Raw genomic sequence first — 19,179 nt, forward strand, 5'->3', positions numbered from 1 at the left:
CCCCTTTCGTCCCTTTTCCCGATCACCACACGATCGCTCGCATAACGACTGGCCCGCCCGTCGAATCGATCGAAAGCCCGATTCCGATCCAACTGATCTGAATCGGGGAATTTACGATTACCGCGTACGTATGCAGCAGTTGGCTTTGAGAGAGAGAGAGAGAGAGAGAGAGAGACGCGCACTCTGAATTCGAACTTGGTGCGCTCGGTTGTTCCCCGAGCGCGAACGCGAATGTGCCTCCGCTTGTCGATCGATCGACGACAAATCCTCAGGTGCTTTTCAGCAAGAGACACAGATGACACAGTGGATGCTTTCCATTTGACGACACAAGTCGACGTAAGTATCATTCTATCTTTGTTGGTATTCAACGAGTAACAAAGATAGAATGACCCTTGTGTCGACTAATTGTGATCACACACCAAATAGAAAGCATCCACAGCAACACAATGAATCATTACATCCTTGTTATCTGCCAATGTTAATAAAAACAAAGATAACATGACCACTATGTCGCTCGCTGGAAAGCACCACTCGTCTCGAGCGACGCGATCAACGTCCGAGCGCAACGATTAAACGCCTCGGATAACGATGGACTCGCGTCACCAGCGGGGAATCATCTGGTTTAGGCTACGCGGCGGATGCGACCTCGAAAGTCTCCGGACCGCCGATTAAACCCCGTGATGTATTAGCTAATGTATATTACACGGTGTCCCGAACCGTCGCGACGAACCCGTTGCGACGGGAGCTTTGACTAAGTAAATATTGACATTAACATATCGCGAGAGAGATACATATTATATTTGTAACGTTCGGTGTTCATCAGTCAGTCGTCCAGGCCGAAGCGACAGATGGACGGTGGATCGTTCACCGTTGGAACGATGCAAAAAAAGAAAAGAGGACATAATCTCGACCGGCCGGTCGCTTCGAACGGAACAACGAGGTGTGTATGCTGTACGTTCGTATGAAATAAACCTGAGGTATCTTTAAGTCTGTAAAGCTTTCGTTACGAATGTTTGAAACTTGCCCGTTTTTCGTCACCCTCCCTTGCTTCGCATCGAGTCGCCTTGTAGAAATTTAATAGCACTGGCCAGTTAATCACTTATTGTGAGTATCAAAAGTATTGCAGTACTTTTAATATTCGAAATAAGTGATTTTTGGCCAAGTACTAATATTTTTCTATAAGGGTTGCCTTCCCTCCCCCTCGCTCGCGGAGGGGCTCTTCCTTTCTCGCTTGTTTTTTACGCGAGGGTGAGGGCACAATTAGAGAATATTTGGCATACGTAATGGCACAGTTAATAAACTTGTACTTGTTTACATTCGCGAAGTGCCATTCTGCGGATAGGTATATGTCCGCCAAAATTCTCTTCAACGCGATACTCCTGTCGAGTGACTACTCGATCCTAGCACGCGATCTGTCGTTTTGTGTCATCGTGCAGAGTGGGATCAACAATAAATCGTACGAATTTCTGAGAGACCATCAAAAATTTATTGCTGCGTGTGTTACTGTGTTTTGTGAGTCGTGTTTGGGACACGATATCGCGTAGCGAATTCGCATCGCACCGTGTTAACGGAGTCGGAAGCTTAAACGATCGGCTAAGCGGCTGGATTATTACTACCGCGAAATATAACACGATCCAATACGTTATTTGTCGTTTCAATCAACGGTTTTAATTCCCGTTTCAACTTTTGCTTAAAGTTCGCCCGATATAGTACACTTGGTGTCATGTATGTCTTCACATCAAACGAATTGATATTTAAATATTCATGCGTCATGACTAAAAATCCGAAATTATTTTTTTAGTTTTCCTTCTAATTTAATGTCGTATACTGTTATTTATCTTTTCAAAGTTTAGGACATCAGACAGCTACTGAACTCCAATCGTAATGTATTGATGTATTCAATTCGAAAATGTCAGACACGAAGCCATACTTGTCGCCAACTGCACGCGTTCGAAAATACGAATGAAGAAATAAACGCAAAAATGCCGAAATTTAAAGGATTAGACATCTCAAGAAATATTCTAAAAAGAATATTGTATACTGAACGTATAAAGTTCTTTAAAAATGATATTTTTAGAAATATATACTACTCTACGGATGAGAGCCTTGTAGAGTTTTAGAAATAATTTCTTTTCTGTATTAAAAATTTCAATGTTACCGCCGCACTTCATATGTACAGATTGCATAGAATAAAATGACGGTAGAGAAGTTATATTAATAATTAAGTATTAAGTGATAGTATCACTTCTTAGCAGTTTCCGTTTCCGTATTGTCCTCGGTAAATTCTCTCTCTATATATAATAATTTTGACAGTGATAAGGAACCTACATGGACGGCAATTATTTTCTATGCTATCTGTAATTGTATGTTGTTCTAGTTTGCAAGTATACTTTATAACGATTCTTTATGATTGTGAACACGATATAAAAAATTGACTATGATCAAGGTTTCAACAGCAACTTAACTTTCGCATGAATATTATATAATTATTATTTGAGTGCTGTTGTTTCATAAATTTATAAAATGCGACAAGTTTCGATGAACAGATACAATTAGAGGTAGTATCTTGTAACATACGAGTTGTTCGTCATCAAATTTGCTTTGGAAGAAACAAATCTTTTCTGTGCGACGACAACATTGTATTAAATAGCAATCATTACCATTGGTAATTTAAAAAGAAGCTGCGAGTTTCCTCTGGAAAATACGGATACGACGACATTGATAAAAAATCGAGAAATACTGACAACGCGATGCTTACGGTTTTGAACACAAAGGTAATCCGTTACCTTTTTGCGAAAATTGATCTCTTTCCGAGTTATACTCTCGAATCATTGAGTTTAAATTAACGCAATTCGTCAACAGAATTGACACTTATTATGCTAATAAAATCTAAACCCCGTGTCGTGATTATTAATAAACAACAGTAATATACTAATTCTTAATACATTAAATTCAATAATTATAAAAAAACGAGGGGCTATACAAGATAATAACACGTAATATACAAGACATAATATACAAGAATATAATTATATTAAATATACAAGATAATTATACTAACGTACGAACAACGATCGGGAAATTGGAAGAAATTTTTATTAGCGACTGCTGCTTTTAGTATAGTATACATTGCAACATCTCGCCGATTTTCTTCCGTGAAATACGAAATACTTTGTCATTTATTGCATTAAAATCTTAATTGATCCCTCATACGGCGGTCGTATTGAATTACATTAAAAATAAAAAATTATGTAATTTTTTCTTATGCTATTCAAAGTATTTTTTTTTTAGTTTTTCTCACAGACTAATATCTGTAATCAATATTTTTCTTTCATAGTTCTTTCAGTCTATGGATTAAAAATATTTTGACCAATTAAGAAGTTAAAATAAATTTGTAAATAACATATACCTTAATAAATATAAATATATATAAATACGTTATGTACAAAAAATAAGTATATAATTATATTTATAAATTTATTTTATGAATACGATTTATCTTCATAAAAATAGTTAATTTTTATGTATAAAGAACATTCGTATATTTTCAAATAAAATCCGAATTTTATTTCTAATGTAACTCAGTCAACTACGATGAGAAATCAGAAGTCATTAATGTTGAATCCTCTTAGGATATAACGCTTACTTGCAAAGTTTGTTTCATCAAATCTGTCAACATATAAAATTTGCAAGTGTCCATTCGTTATCGCTACATTAGAAAAATTATCGAGATCAAACGTTGTATTTCGAAATAATCGATTCGAGTGGATAAATCGTCCCGCGAACGACCCAAAGCGAGAAAGGAGTATAAGAAATGACGTAGATTAGATTATACAAATGTGATGTCATCATTCTTCGCGCTCGCGATGTACTGCATGCATCAACATTGGTCAGTATGTCAGATTATATTATAAATGTAATATTTTTTCTAGCACAGATTTTACATTTATTAGAATTAATCGATTGATTATATTTGTAAAATTAATCAATTGATTACATTTTATAAATGTAATGCCTTCTCTCTAGTAGGCATTACACTTATAAAATAACCGACGTCTGATCAATATGTTGATGCAACACGCGGTACATATATGTATATAAGTGTACCTGTGTGTTTAATGAGTGCATGTGATCTGGAGCGAAATCTTCAAATATTATAGATCGATCGATTCAACTGCGTAGCCCTACCCCAATACGCGCGTGCAGCTCCTTTGTTGGCTAACACGGTCTTAGGTCGTCAGAAGGCTAACAAGGCTAAGTCCGGTATACGGCGACGCATGCCGTGCAACATATAGTGCCTCTTTAACGCGCGAGAGAGAGGCTTGAACAACAATTTTTTGAATTATTTATCTGGCAGTATAATTGGTGTATAAAATTTTGTTTCTTCTTTTTTTATCTTTCCTTCTCTCATTTCTTCACACGCCTTTGTGCTTTCCTGCTCGATTCGCGGCAGATCCAATAAATTTAGATACAATATCACAATTAGCAGCTCTGTTCCACGCGAGATTTACCAATCTTGCTTGTCTGCGTTCGTTTAGCATTCGCCCAGGGATCGGCCGGACGGCGTCCCTGAGGATTGATCTAACGCCTTTAGTTCCATCATTACCGAGAGCGCGTTAACGTTTGCGCTCTTAGCGGAAGAAGGAAGATCTATTGCAATGACCTAAGAGACGGTTCGGGAATCAGCAATTCGAAGGACATGCATGCTCGCTTCGAGTGCGAGTGCGTATCTCATTCGTACCGAACCAAAAAAGGTTCTCTTTGTTAGGCGAGTTGGGAGCGAGAGAATGCAACAGTTTGAGGTCGCCTCGCTCCGCACGCCAATTATTCGCTATCTATTTTAATCGAAAAGTCCCTCGTTACGGCTAAGGGACCCGGTCGGAGTTTGCCAAGTGCAAAACACGAACGGGCGGAAATCGTTCAGATAAATCTTACGTCGGTAACTTTCTCTATGAGCACTAGAAAGGTGTTATATGCACGATTATCAACCCTATAGAGCTACCCGCCAACCATAATTATAGAGAGATGTTTCTCTTCGAAACTCGTGCGTGCCGTCTCGACGACGGGAAACAGAGAGCAGAGGAAGAGATGCTGCTTTTACGAGCTTTGCATTTTACATTTTCATAACGAGAAGTCCCGGCATACGCTGGAATAACTCATAGGGTAACACTTTTCGCTACAACCGGCGATATAATTGGCGGTTTCGCGTCTCGTACTCCGAATGCGGGAGCTTTTTTCTCGACGCCGTATCTTCGACGATGATTGGCATTTGGCAGTTGGTGTTAACGTTCAACGTAGCATTGGCAAACTCTGGGGTCGACTTGACAAGGGTTTCCGCCCACGGACGTACGAACGGGGCGGACGCTTGGCCTATTCGCTGCAGAAACGGGTGCAGGCCTTCTTCCACCTGCATTGAGTGCACCAGAGGTCACGTGAATCCATACCGTAGATCTTGCGACATTTCTTAACATCACTGCGAGTTCGCCGCGGAGAGGATGGCTTGCCCGTGGACGCTGTCATGTTCTGTTGATGACACGCCTGCAATGGCCGCGGGGACAGTTTGATGTGTTTATTGGGTGTACCCTGAAATAAAAGGAGATAAATTTAGTCGGACTGCAGTATTTCCCGTAGTACCGGTTTACAGTTTGAACGCGCGATTACCTACCGGCGATTGCGAGATCGTAAACGCGTTGCTCGGTTCCCTGACACCGACCATTACGTTCTCGATAAAATTACTCGTGGTAGGAGTCGCCTCAAGACGAAGCTGCTTTTGGTACTCTGGATCCTCGTGCGGCGGTCTTGCCATGTCCCGGTGAGACATCGTGGGAGGTGAACTCATGTGATCCACAGCGACTTCCTGATAATAGAATTCCTCCTCGTGATCGTCCTCGCTGTCGCATCCCTTGGATTTCTTTGGGCTACAAAACAAAAATTATCTCAATTCGCTTGTAGTCTTTGCTTTCTTATCCTCTGCATCGCACAACAAAATTTCAAGGTTGTTTTTTTCTCACAGGAAAATATTTTAATTCCTTATTTCCTTATATTCAGTTTTTCTCCTCTCTTTCGCGCAGTCTTCAAGTCAGCTGCTTCTTTATCGTTTCTCATTTTAATTTATATATTTACTTTGTTATTCATTTTGTTATTTCTTATAATTATATTTAATAATATTTATATAATAATTATAATATTTATATCTGTATTATATTTTATTATTATTTACTTTTACTACAAATATTTTTATCTACGTATAATCGTACATGTGTATGAATAAATGTGTGAGTATTGTGAGTGCGTATGTATCTCTGTATAAATATTTGAATATAAACTTATGTATATATACAGTATATTACGTTATACTATTATCTTATTAAAATCGAGCCAATGAACATACTAATATTTATTTTTGTATCAATGTTATTTGTATTTTTATTATTAACATACGATTAGTATTCTTTTTTTCAAAATTTTTATTTTAAAGGTTTTATTTCATGCATATATACAGATACTCCTGTATAACTCTAATGTACAGCAATACATAAATCTGGACGTTTTCTGTTTAGTGATACAAATCGACACAAACATCATTCTTGGCATTCCGTAAGAAACAAACACAGTATAAGTACCTGTCAATTTGTGTCGCCAAATGGAAAGCAACGTAACATAAAAATTAATCTTATACAATATATATCATATTACTGTTAATGTCATTGATGTGCAATTTTTTATTATACTCCTATACTATACTATACTTTTTTTACGTATATATACGATTATGTATTTATACTCAAGAAAATTATTATTGTTATTAATATTATATTTCATTAATTCATTTATTATAGGAGAGGAAAAATATCAAGAAAAAATCAAGAAAGATTAAATCGTCGCGAAAAGAGAGGAGAATCATGAAAATATTTGATATATATCAATTTATATAAACATGTAGACTTACGCAGATGGGTACGATCATTTTGTTCCGTCGTCAACAACCCCCGATACCGAAGTGGTGCGTTATGAGCCAGGCGGCAGTTAATTTTATAAGCTCTTGAAGAGAGTTGCATACATTAGTGCTGACGTTACAATGATAACCGATTGTCAGCGCTTTGGCTGACGAAAAATATTTAATATCAATAGCGCGCTCTTTCTCGGCTGCGGGACCAACTTGACGCTTGATCTCGCGCGCGTATTCCGCCTCGACCTCGTAATGCGTCTTACGCTTATGTGCGAGGCATATAGTACATCTAGGGTATTAAACTTACCCCAGAAGCAGATGTGACTGGCGCACATGTTCTTCAATAAGTGCGACGGTCGCCTTGATTTCCAGGCAACCCGGCCAATTGCACTTGAAGACCACTGCCGCATTCGCCTGAAAACACAAAAATGATAGTCGTTAATGATCATCGACACGAGCGGTGTACATACATCACGTGATGATAGACCCGATAGAATTCAATACGACTTTGCATGTCTGTGAGAGCTTCACGAAAGGGAAAAGGGTAATGTGTGTGTTTGTGTGTATGGGCAGCTACGATTTATTTCAGCAAACATTGTTCTATAACCAATCGGCACACCGTGATGCAATTCGCGCATGGCTCACGCTGGCAGCAGGACTGCTTTGATCATCGAGTCGAGAGAATAGTCAGTTTTCATCGATTGAAGTACCATCCATGTAACATTTTCCAGTGAACCATTCCAAAAATAATTAATATTCCCTTCATTTTGCTATTAAAGTGATTATATTTATCATTGATATAGCCCGTGTTTGCTAATTAAAATAAACGTATTATCGTTTATTTTAGCACACACATCATCAGCTAGAGTTTAAAAAGCCTCCGTGTCATTTTTCAACATTCTAGAGTCCTATTTATTACTCCTTTTTGTATTTCAATTGTCATTAAATGGAACCATTAATGAAACCATTAATGGAATCGTAAAATTACGCGTGATCGCAGGTGAGATATCGTATTGCTAATCTATAAGAATCCGTAACATCTTAAGACGGCCCTGCGTCGGAGTCACGCCAAGCCGAGCAGAGAGGAAAATCGATGTCGTGCGGCAGCCGCGCCGCGCGCACGTTTCTTTGTTTACATCGGCCGGCCGGTAGCGGAGGCGCCGCGCTGCGCCGGTCACAACGTTACGGTCACGTGGTATTGATCGCAGGAGAGCGAGGAATACAAGCCCACGCGGTCCGCGATGATCGCGTGTTTGAGCGCGAAGGACGGCGCGGCGCGGCGCAACGCGCGAAACCGGCATGGCATCTCTCACGAGAGCGCGACAAGTCCTCCGCGCTCACGTTCTCACCTGCGTGTAATCGTCTTCTACCCGGGTGACGATTACCGCGGATGATACCCGGATCTTGCTTATCCCCGGGCGCGCATCCAACGCGAATAGAATGACAATTGCAGTCGTTCCGCTCAAGGGGATTCGGAGTACATTTACAAACGGATTAGTCTTAGCTTTTAATCATTCGATCGCATTTTCAGCAACAGAGTTATGTAGATAGTAAATCGAAACGAATCTGCCTTGCGAGTCGAATTTCGATGTTTTATTAAGCAGACGCGAAAGTGTTACGTTTTCAGGGTTTATTTCTAACAAAGCACACCGAAAATCGATCTCGCCAGTTTCTATACATGTCGGCTTGTGAATTTATAGATTCCCCTACAGCACAAAGTTGCACATAAGTTGCAGCAACACTGCTGCAATATTGCGGCAACATTGCATGTTGCAGCAGTATTGCAGAGATTTTGCAGCGATATTGCTATAAATTCTATGCTGTATGGGTTCAGAGATGTTGATGCAGCTTGACGAGTGTATATCCGGATGTGACTAATTACTTGTTAACGGTTTTACAATGATCCCGGCGAGAGCACACGCGACGCGAACATTTTCCAACGTACCGGCCTGAACCAAGAGAGACAATCATGAGTTCGTTAACACGCTACAGTGTAGGACGCCTCTTCAAGGCATTCCGGATTAATAAGCCGTCAGACTATGGCGAAAATAATTCGTTTTAAGTACGCATTCGCGCGATAGTACGTCGCCAGGCCGTTCGGTCTAGCTAATGAGCGCATGAATATTTACGAGTGACTTTAACGACTGCACTTAAGACACGATCTTGGAAACCGCACCACGCCACACCACCGTTGATCGCTTTCCTTAATTTTGCGCGGCTCGGCTTACTACGCGCCATTAACGCTCGTCTCTTTCGATTCTCACGCGGCATACCGGGTGGCACGATCGACGTACGGGATGACAGCGACGCGAAAGGGGAGAGAGAGAGAGAGAGAGAGAGAGAGAGAGAGAGAGAGAGAGAGAGAGGGTGCGATGGGCTGATAAGCGTTCGGAAGCGTATTGACTGAAAGGCGCGCGCGTGATAAGCGGGATTGCGCCGTTCGGTGGCGAGAGGCTACCGCTTTGGCGGGCTTTAAGGGCTTCGCTAGTGCAGTGACATCAGCTCCGAAACGGTACACCGGGGAGATACACCGGTGCGCGGTATACCGGGTGACGGGTGGCGAAAGGCCGGCGACTGGAAACCTGTGATACATGCGTCCCACGCATGTATCAATACGTCTGAAAAAGACGCGCGTCCAGAAGACGAGAACGTACGTGCCGTTCGGAAAGTTTTCGATGATTTCGGAAACCTTTCGGTGACGTACGTGACGTTATCTTTGAAACGGTACACGCCGGGTACACGCCGGGTACACGCCGGAACGGCGTATGCCGCGGCTCAGCCATTGCCGAGGTCACAGACCTTCTATGCCGGTCGGCAGGCAACGCTCTCCCTTTGCCTTGCCTTGCCCATGCCTCTCGGCGTTGGTTTGGCGTGCTCCGGAGAATTTCGCAGCAGTCCTCTCTACTACTCCCTCCCCCTCACTCTCTTTTCCACGACCTTTAGGATACGACGCGGTAATACCGATGGCATTAGTCTAGAGGGCACCACGCGTTCTGATGAGCATCTTCGCGTGCGCGATTGCGGCCACTCGTCGACGTCGATCTATTCTCCCAGATACTCCACCCGCAAAAGACAATGAATTAAGTAAAAATACAATTAATTGTATTGAAGAGAAAGGGGTAATAACGACAATTGTTTTAATGATCGTTTTAATGACAGTCGTTTGATCAGAGAGGTCATCATAAATGCACATTGCATGGTGCTTTTGTACCTTTTGTAATAGTCCACTAAAGATGGTTCAATTTAAACCGAAACGTCTGGTCAATATATACGACTGAAAATACAGTTGTTTTAATTGAGCTATTATCTTGCCAAGCTCATTAATCCTTTTTTTATTTAATTAATTGTTAATTCTCTGAACCCCCCTCCCATGCAGTTAGCTATTTATTATAAAAATGTATTTTTTAAGATTATAAAATATAAGGTACATATAAAAATCATCAGATTAAAAGCATCCATAATTATTGAAAAAATTGCAGTGGACAAAATTAATATTATTTATCAACATGCGATTATTGCCGCGATTTATCATTTTCACGCATGAATTGTTTGACTGACTATTTACAAAGTATTCGAAATATAACAATATTTTTGAAAGAAAAACAAAAGATTTTGCTTGAAAAGCATATCATGATTATATCGTCAAACGCAGTTATTATATTGAATATCCCGTTGTGCATGACGCGTAATAGAGACAGCGTGCTATCGCAAAATTCGATCAGGGGGAAGGCGTCTAGAAACGTCCCAGGGGTAATTAAATACATCTAAAGCTCGAATCGCACGATGCAACTATCACACGATTTCTTGAATGATAAACATTCCAGACAACACGAGTTGTCTAGAGAAGCTTTTTACATATCTTTTTGTCTTTTAGATATCTTTTAAATATGTCTGCCCCAAACAATATCTTTATAACGTCTTTGTGACATGCATATTGTCTTGAATGCATGCTGTTATATTTGCTCTGATATATTAATGTATTTTAGAGGTAAGATCCACTTAACACTACGAATACTTTGAAGCATTCTTTGATTGGTCAATTCGCAACATTCTTTCTTCTGATTGATCAAAGCATTTACAGCGTAAAATGAATCGCATCTCTAGATGTTTATCCATTAGAAAAGGCATAGAAGCATATATACATGTTTATCAAGAATTAGTGTATCCTGTGATTTCAGCTTAACGAGAAGAAATATCTGCGTGCTTCTGCAGGGTTGTCACAAATTCCTCATCCTAAAATTCCATAACTTTTCCCTGACTTTCAATAATATTTTTAAATTGTTTCGTTCTGATTTGAAAATTGTTAAATATTTTGTTGGGAGATCAATTTAACATAGCAATGTAAATTACTATTTATGTTGCTAACATTGCTTGCATTTTTAATTCTTAAATCGATAATATTCCAAAACTGCGTAAAGTGTGACGTACGTTAAATTTTAAAGCCAAGAATTTTAATTTTTCAGAAAATTTTGAAAAATCCTTGACTTTTTCCTGATTTTCCTAACATTCTCCGATTTCTAGTTTTGCGGCAACCCTGTCTTGACGGCATATCCTTTCCTTCGCGGCATAGTAGGGCTGGAGCGCGACGTAGATCTCGCGAAGCCATCTCCCGCGCGTTCGCGTGCGCGCGAATATCATCGCGCACTTCTCCGCGCGCGCGGGGATGAGTAAGCGAACGCGGGGTTGCCGCGACGAGGCGGCCGCGGTGCGGCGCGGAACGGCGCGGCGCGGCGTTTCGTGAGCGCATCGCGGCATCGCATGCGATACGACGTTGCCGGCGATAGAGATAGTCGCGGCCCGTTGGGGATGCACACGCATCGGTCGGAGCGCGCGCACCGGCCGGGCATCCACCCCTACCAACGCGCGAGTACCGCGCGTCTCTCCCTTTGCGCTCTCCTCCTACTTCTGTGCACTGCGCAACGGCACACGCGCGCGCGCGTTTACTACTCGCTTGCGAATTCGCTTATGTGTAAATATGTGTATAATGCACACGCGCGCGCACGTCTCTGTGCACAAAGATCTGAGGAACGTTGTACAAAAATTACGCACGTGTTATCCCGACGAGACGTCCTTGCGTCATCGCTCTCCGAGATTATCTTTGATAAGCGACGTGTGAAAAATTGTTGTTAAATCGTTTCGAAAACGAGAGACGCGGCCAATGAAATGGACTATACGTGATTCGTCCCCCCCCCCCCCCCCGGAAAAGTCAACGCCCCAAAGTTCGTTAGAGTGAATGGATCTCGAATCGCCCGTGCGTGCGCATTCTTTCAAGCGAAAGAACTTGGCGTCGCAATTCTATTTTCGGATATATTCGATTCGGATATATTGATGATTAATCATAATTCGAGCACCTACACGGTACCGGCCGGCACGCAAAGTCTCGCTGATTACCAAGGCCGTTCTTGCACGCGTATTTGTAGGTTGTGCAGGCTCGCTGTAGCGTGTTGTTCACGAATCGAACGTTACGCGTACGCGGCACCGAACGCCGACGTAAAAATCGATTCCAAACTACTACGCTACGACAGCCCGCTTTCCACGCGGCCTCCCGCTTTCTCCGCACTATAGTCGATGCTAGTCGACTCGTGTCGAGCTGCCCGCCGTCAATTGCACAAATATTGCACGCGGTAGGGAGCTATATTTTCCTGCGTCACTGTCTTTCCCACGACTGCTAAGATTTTCGCGTGCAAACCGTTTCTTTTTTTTTTCTGTTGAATCGTGACGGATGTATCTCATCGTCCCAGACATATCAATCCGGTTGTTTAACGTAAAGACGTGTGGAGTACTATTATTTGAACAAATAAAAGTATCTGCATTCTTCCTGCCTGACGCAACTTAAAATGTAAATATTATGATGCCAGTTTGGATCTTTATCTTTGCTTTAATTTATTTCGAGAAATATTTTTGTATCTAATACAAACTTCCAGAGGTTGTCATTGCATTGTCTGTAAATAACGATACTCTCGATGTACCGTTCCGTGTACACACATCCTGACGTCACTGGCTGCCAACTCTCAATCCCCATTTCGGCACCACGCCGTCGTTCCACGCGGCGATGGGTTTCACGGGCATAAGGATATATCGCGAGAGGAAGGAAAGAGAGAGAAAGAGAGAGGGAGGGAGAAAGCGAGCACGCGGGAATGGGCGAATAAGGAAGAGAAAAAGAAGAGGAAGAGAAAGAGAGAGAGAGAGAGAGAGAGAGAGAGAGAGAGAGAAAGAGAGGAGTCGAAGTCACCGGAGAGAAGTGGGGAGTCCGGGTAACGCCCGGGAAACCAAAACAAACCGGACTTCTGTGTGTTGGCGCGTACGATGCGCGTCGATCCGTGGCGTGTGGTGAGGGTCGGACGTTGACCCTTCGAACACACCGATGCGCCTCACGCACGAAGTATACGGGGTATACGGGGTGGCGGGAGAAAAATCTACGGGTTTGTTGTGGGACTTTCGCGTCGTAGCGGCGGCGGCGACGCCGCGGCAAGGGGACGAGAGATGTGGTAATAAGGGGCAGAAAATTTCAGAATATGACTGCGTAGACGCGGGGAACCGATAGGGAGAAATCTGAGAGATAGAAAAGAGATAGAAAGAGAGAGGGAGGAGAGGGGACTGACCGAGGCGAGATGCACGAGTCACGTGTGACGCAGCAGGTACTGACAAAGGCTACGTCGTTGTAATGACTACATCTCGCTCGTCGTCGATGGGTGCACCGTTTGTGAACTGGGAGGGTTTTCGATGGGGGGGGGGAAGAGGGAGGACAGTTCATTGCGACGCAACGTAACGATGCGTCACGCCAAGTAGAACGTACGAGCAGAATCATCTCCGCTGCGCTCCGGAGATGCTTTGTTCCAGGATACGATCGCGCAAGTGCTCGGAAACGTCGCAGCGAACTTATTGAGACACGAGAGAACGTGCGAGGACACGCGACAACGAAACTGCTCGACGAAAGAGAGTTTCGGCGATCGGTAGCGATCCGTAACAAACGAGGCATGGGCGAACAAAAGCCTCGACCCTTTTTTTCATTTTCCCGGCGAACGACGCGGTCGTAAAACAGCGAGCTGGAAAAAGCACGCTCAGCTGGGACACGTCGCAGCACGCGATTCGGTGCAATTTACAAGGAAGAACCGAGGTCGTCGACACGGAGAAGAGAGACGGAGAATCGTTTCAAATGCCCACGGAGGAGCTTGGAGGGGACGATAGTAGGTATCCGTGAGTCACAACGAGGGACTTCACCAGGATGTTCGACGCATTTGATTTACCGCTTTTCGTTGCATCCGAATGACAAAAAAAAACTGACGTTTACCTAGGGCCTACTTATCGTTGTGGTCAACCTTCGTTATCTACGTTCATTTTTGGAATAACTCAGGGCTGCATTCGGAAACATCACCCGACTGCCTCTGTGTATCATTTTATCTCTGTTGTTCATCCAATGTTAAATAAGGATAAGACGATACACGGGGGCACCCGGGTGATGTTTCCGAACGCAGCCTAGGAAATGTACAATCTGCCTGTACTTGTTCTTCCGAGATAAATGGTCACCACATAAACTTTAGATATCAGGTATTTTGGACACGAACGTTAAAAAGTTGTGATGATAATGATAATTTGAGAACGATTGTAATTCCGAAAAATTTTCCGTTACTCAGATTAATCGTTCATTCAGCGAAAAACATTTCTCCAAAAGATTGCTTCTCAAATTTTTTCCCGAATGAACTCATCTTTTTTTTTTATTTCACGAAACGAAAGAGAGAAATAAATATTTGTATTTTTATTATTAACTGAACATGCCGATTAAATCAGCGTCGTTCGCTGTTTCCGCATGTTATCGATATTTGCACTCCGCCAGTGCGTGCTCGAGGGGCCTCTCTTTATCTTTCTCTTTCCCCAAAGTACAATGGCGCCTGGTAGGCCTTTCGGCAGAAACGAGCAGCGACATAGGCCGTCGCGATGTTGCAACCACCGAGCGGCGAATACCAACATTGTTGCTGCGCTCAACCTCACAAAGGAGTAGACTCCATATTAAGCTCGAATTCGTGCCCGCTCGCTTGTATATATACTATATTCACTCGGAGAATATACTCCACATCTCGCCCCTTTAATTAATCGCATAACTTTCTCCGTGGCCGTGGTCCCCGTATGGTTATCCGAACATTTCCAGACACGTACGAAAGTTTTCAGTGTTCGGATCTTGCGACCGGCCATTGTGCGCTGGACTTTATGAAGGTCAGCGTCGTCGCTGAGAAGGCTGCTAAGAGATGGTCGCCCGACGCTCGCGAGCAAGAGAATTGTACTTATACGCGTGTAAGAGAAGGAAAAGGAATAAGGAGCAAAGAAGAGAGAGAAAGAGAGAGCGAGAAAGAAACGGCGAGATGGAAGAGGACAGCGCGAACGAACTGTTGAAGCGGCGGCGCGGGAGGAACGGCTGCGCCTGCGCAGATACGTTGTTTACGTCGCCGGTTTGCAGCGTGGACGCCGCGGCCCCGCTCGCGTCTTGTTGAAATGGTGGAGGACACCCGTTCAGCGAGTCCACGGCCGATATATATACGTAGAGCCGATAGGAGAAAATGAGAGGTGACGCCGAATGAGGACGATGCACTTTGCCAGCCTTGCGAACTCCGAAGCACCTTGAATTTTCCTAGACTGTGTATCGATTTCGACCGGTCGAAAAAAATGCTATGTATACATATCACGTGATATCATGCATCCTTTCTTGTAATTTCGTTCCGAATGCTTTGCGGATATAATTACGGTGATTATATTTTCTTATAGAACGTAAAGAACAAACCTGAAACTTTATGACGTTATTCCTGAATATTTTCGAACTAGTTTGTGATTGTCAGAAGTCTGCGTACTAATTAAGAAAATTTTTTTTTGTACGTATCTGAGATAACTCCTAAGCAAAGTACAAAATTATCATATCATCAAAATGACGTCAAAATAACTGCAAATTTGATTATTGAAAGTTTCACTTTTCAATTAAGCACGACTCATTTTAATGTTATTGTGACTTTGTTGTTCTGCTTAATATTGCCTTTGCACAACTAAATTTATCGGTTGTTTCCGTAAATATTCGCTCATTAGTGTGACATTAGACATTGAAATGTCTTAGAAAGGGGAATTGCCTGTAAAATATTATTAAAATAAAGGATAAAATTGAGCTTTGGAAAAATAAATAAATCTAAAAGACAGTTACCTGAAATAAAAAAAAAGGATTGTTTTCTTTTACAATAAGGGACATATGGTCATCATCAATATAATACAGAATTATATTTCAATAAATAAAAGAGGGGCTACGAGCCAATTAATTGGCTCGTAGCCCTTCTTTTATTTATTGATTTATTCTAATTGAACCATATTAAGAATTATATTTGTATCTTCTGTGTTTTATATTCTGTTAATTTGATTGAATTAATCCTTTAGAAAAATGTCAAAATCTGTACAGTTATTGACGCATTTAATTTATGTTAATTAAAAGGCACTAATTAATTTCAACGATCCAAGATGATAAAGTGGTATAAAAAAGAATGAATACTAATTGTAAGTATATTTAAGAATGATCCAAATTTGCAGATGTAACATAAAGAAAATTAACATTTCTGAAAGAGATTTATTGTATAATTGAGTGATAATTGTGAGTTGCAATAGATTCACTAGCTTCGGAAGATTAAAAAAGAAATAAAAATAAAATACTGTGTATTTTAACGTATTTTGTTAAAAAAGAAATAATTAAAAAGATCGGCATGCTACTTCAGTTGAAATATTTAAAACGTCTTGTGAAATACCTGCGATGGCCTCACAAAATCGAGAATTTAGCGAAAACATGGTGAAAGGTAGAAAGTCGTGAGAGTAAGATGTGTTACATGTGACAATCGTGAAAACGATAAGCGTGAGTCGACGTCGCTCGGGTTAAGATTCACACGAGAATCCTCCCCTTCTCCTGAAAGTATCATTAATTACATCTTACACGATTCGTGGGTAAATAGTAATTAAAATGGCTCCGAGCGTGTTCCGGCCGATACGCATTAAACGACTGCCAGGAAACACACAAGCTTCCAAATCGCATTATGTATCTTTATATCGCATTTGTTCGCAAGCGTATACAATTTAATTTTGATATGTTGAGAAAAAGAGAGATATACGGTAGACAAGAGGGAAATTCCGTGACACAGGCAGAGACTTTCATGGGACACTTAAAATCCGATATCCACCGACCGCACGCGTTTAATTTTGTCCCGCTTTTTTTTTCCAAGGCTGTGTATCGTCGTTTATGCACACACGGTATTCAATACCGGCGCGGCTGGGCCTCGTTAAGCAATAAACCAGGACCCTCCCCGACCACCTCTCTCGTCTCTCTGCCTGCCTGTCGCGAGAGAGAAGTTACAGCCGAAAACCGGTAGTACCGTTCGCGTACTACCGGTACGGCTGAAAATACAATTTAAGTATCAACGAGAGTCGCTGCCATTAATTTTTAATTGCGCGCGATGAAATGGCTCGCCGATACACGCATTACACCGTTTCCGGACGCGGATATGCACCGAACAGGTACAATTTCTCGGTACAATACACATCGAATATTAAGTACAAGAGAAAATAAAATGTTAAAATAAAACCAAATATTTTTTCGCGTATCTATGCGTAGGTCTCGATTATTAAAAATAACAATCGCGACGCTGGATGTATGTTTTATATGCCGGCATTGATACTACGAAAATATCGCAGCGATGCTTTGCGGATTAACATTCGTTCCTCTGTAATCACACTAGCGTTGCATTGCGCTTTTGATACACGTCGAACTAATAAGGGATTGAAACCGTTACCGTTCACTGATTTTGGTCATGCCAGCCGGCGCGGTATGATAAAACTGCGTTTTTAAAGGCACCCGCGTATATGAGACGCGACGGAAAGAGAGAAAGAGAGAAAGAGAGAGAAATGTTTATTCGAACCCGCTTATCAGCGACGAGGCGACAAAACGCGAGTGCGTGATGTTTCCAAACTCGACTCGGATATTCTGATTCGACGCGTCGCTCGCGTATCGAGCAAGAAGGGTTCAATAACCGACTCAAGGTCACGCGAGAGACTAATTTTATTGCGTAAAATGAGAACCGGTGCGCGATAGCCGGCGAACTTTCGGTTATCCGTCCGGTTATCGCTCGCTCACGCGGTAAAAATTAGTATACGTCCGGTTGCACCAGCATTGTTAGCTGACTGCAGTCAATTAAATTTTCTTTTCTCCTATCTCACATCAAAGGTAGAAATATAATTTCCAACTTTAAACGATATTTTAAATCTTTTGTGCAATTTTTTACCGTGACATCTAAACAAAAAATTCATTCAAAGATATTCGACTATTTTAATGGTTACTCTTTACATGAGACATTAATTTTTTATTGTCTGTCAATTTATTTTACATCACAATAATTTCTTTTATAAGAGATTCGCTGCGAGTTAAAAATATATCAGCATAAAAATCATGCGTATTTAACATAGATAACTTAATTAACGCGCAACTAGATCTTTAAGATCGACAAATGAAGCCGTCAAAAAAAATCGTTATTTTGTAGATTAACTTAATTAACGCGCGACATTGAAGTTTCTTGCGAAAACAATTGAATTTCGGCTTCACGTAGCAGAAGAAAATTCCAACACTTGAGAAAATAAAAGGCAGTTGATTTTATACGCGTCAATTCGCGTGCTTACTTACTTAATGGAGAGTGTTAGCGTGTTTGTGTCTACGCGCCGTGATCTACGTCACGAGAACGCGCATATATTTACGTCATATAATACAGGGTGTTTCCAAATTAAATGGCAAAACTTCGGGAGCGTGTAGAGGAGTAAAAAACTAAGAAAAAAAGTCCTATAGACATATGCTCGTTTTTGCTCCGTTTCAGAGAAATCGAAAAAAAATGTTTACATTTCTTGCCATATCTAGCACCGACATATTTGATTACATTTTCCACTTTCTGTTATGAATTTGTCAGTCGCTCTTTGAAAGCCTTTAACAGTAGATGAATTTTGTCTTTTGCAATATGCCGCGTACGTATTCTAATAGTGAATATGCTGATATGGTTTTTGTATACGGTTTCTGCAACGGTAATGCTTTAAAGGCGGTGCGAGAATATGCACGACGATTTCCAAACAGAAGAGTGCCAAACCGAAGAGTGTTTATGTTGACATTTAATAGATTGCGAGAGACTGGAACATTTTCAATTCGACAAGAAAACAACCGATTTCAAGCAGCGTTA

At 41.6% G+C, this 19,179-nt stretch overlaps 1 protein-coding gene across 1 annotated transcript in view; it reads right to left on the reverse strand.

Moving 5' to 3' along the window:
- Nucleotides 1–3,982: 3,982 nt before the first annotated feature.
- The window catches only part of Glut4EF (Glucose transporter 4 enhancer factor), a 96,912-nt gene continuing 81,715 nt past the window's right edge, over nucleotides 3,983–19,179 (reverse strand). Inside the window, 3 exon segments of the mRNA XM_018462427.1 lie at nucleotides 3,983–5,583; nucleotides 5,666–5,918; nucleotides 7,257–7,363. Of these exon segments, the coding sequence (XP_018317929.1) occupies nucleotides 5,371–5,583; nucleotides 5,666–5,918; nucleotides 7,257–7,363 (573 nt within the window). The 3' untranslated portion in view covers nucleotides 3,983–5,370.

The sequence above is a fragment of the Mycetomoellerius zeteki genome, unplaced genomic scaffold (assembly GCF_001594055.1).
Source record: "Mycetomoellerius zeteki isolate Tzet28-1 unplaced genomic scaffold, Tzet1.0 scaffold140, whole genome shotgun sequence".
Taxonomy (NCBI): Eukaryota; Metazoa; Arthropoda; class Insecta; order Hymenoptera; family Formicidae; genus Mycetomoellerius; species Mycetomoellerius zeteki.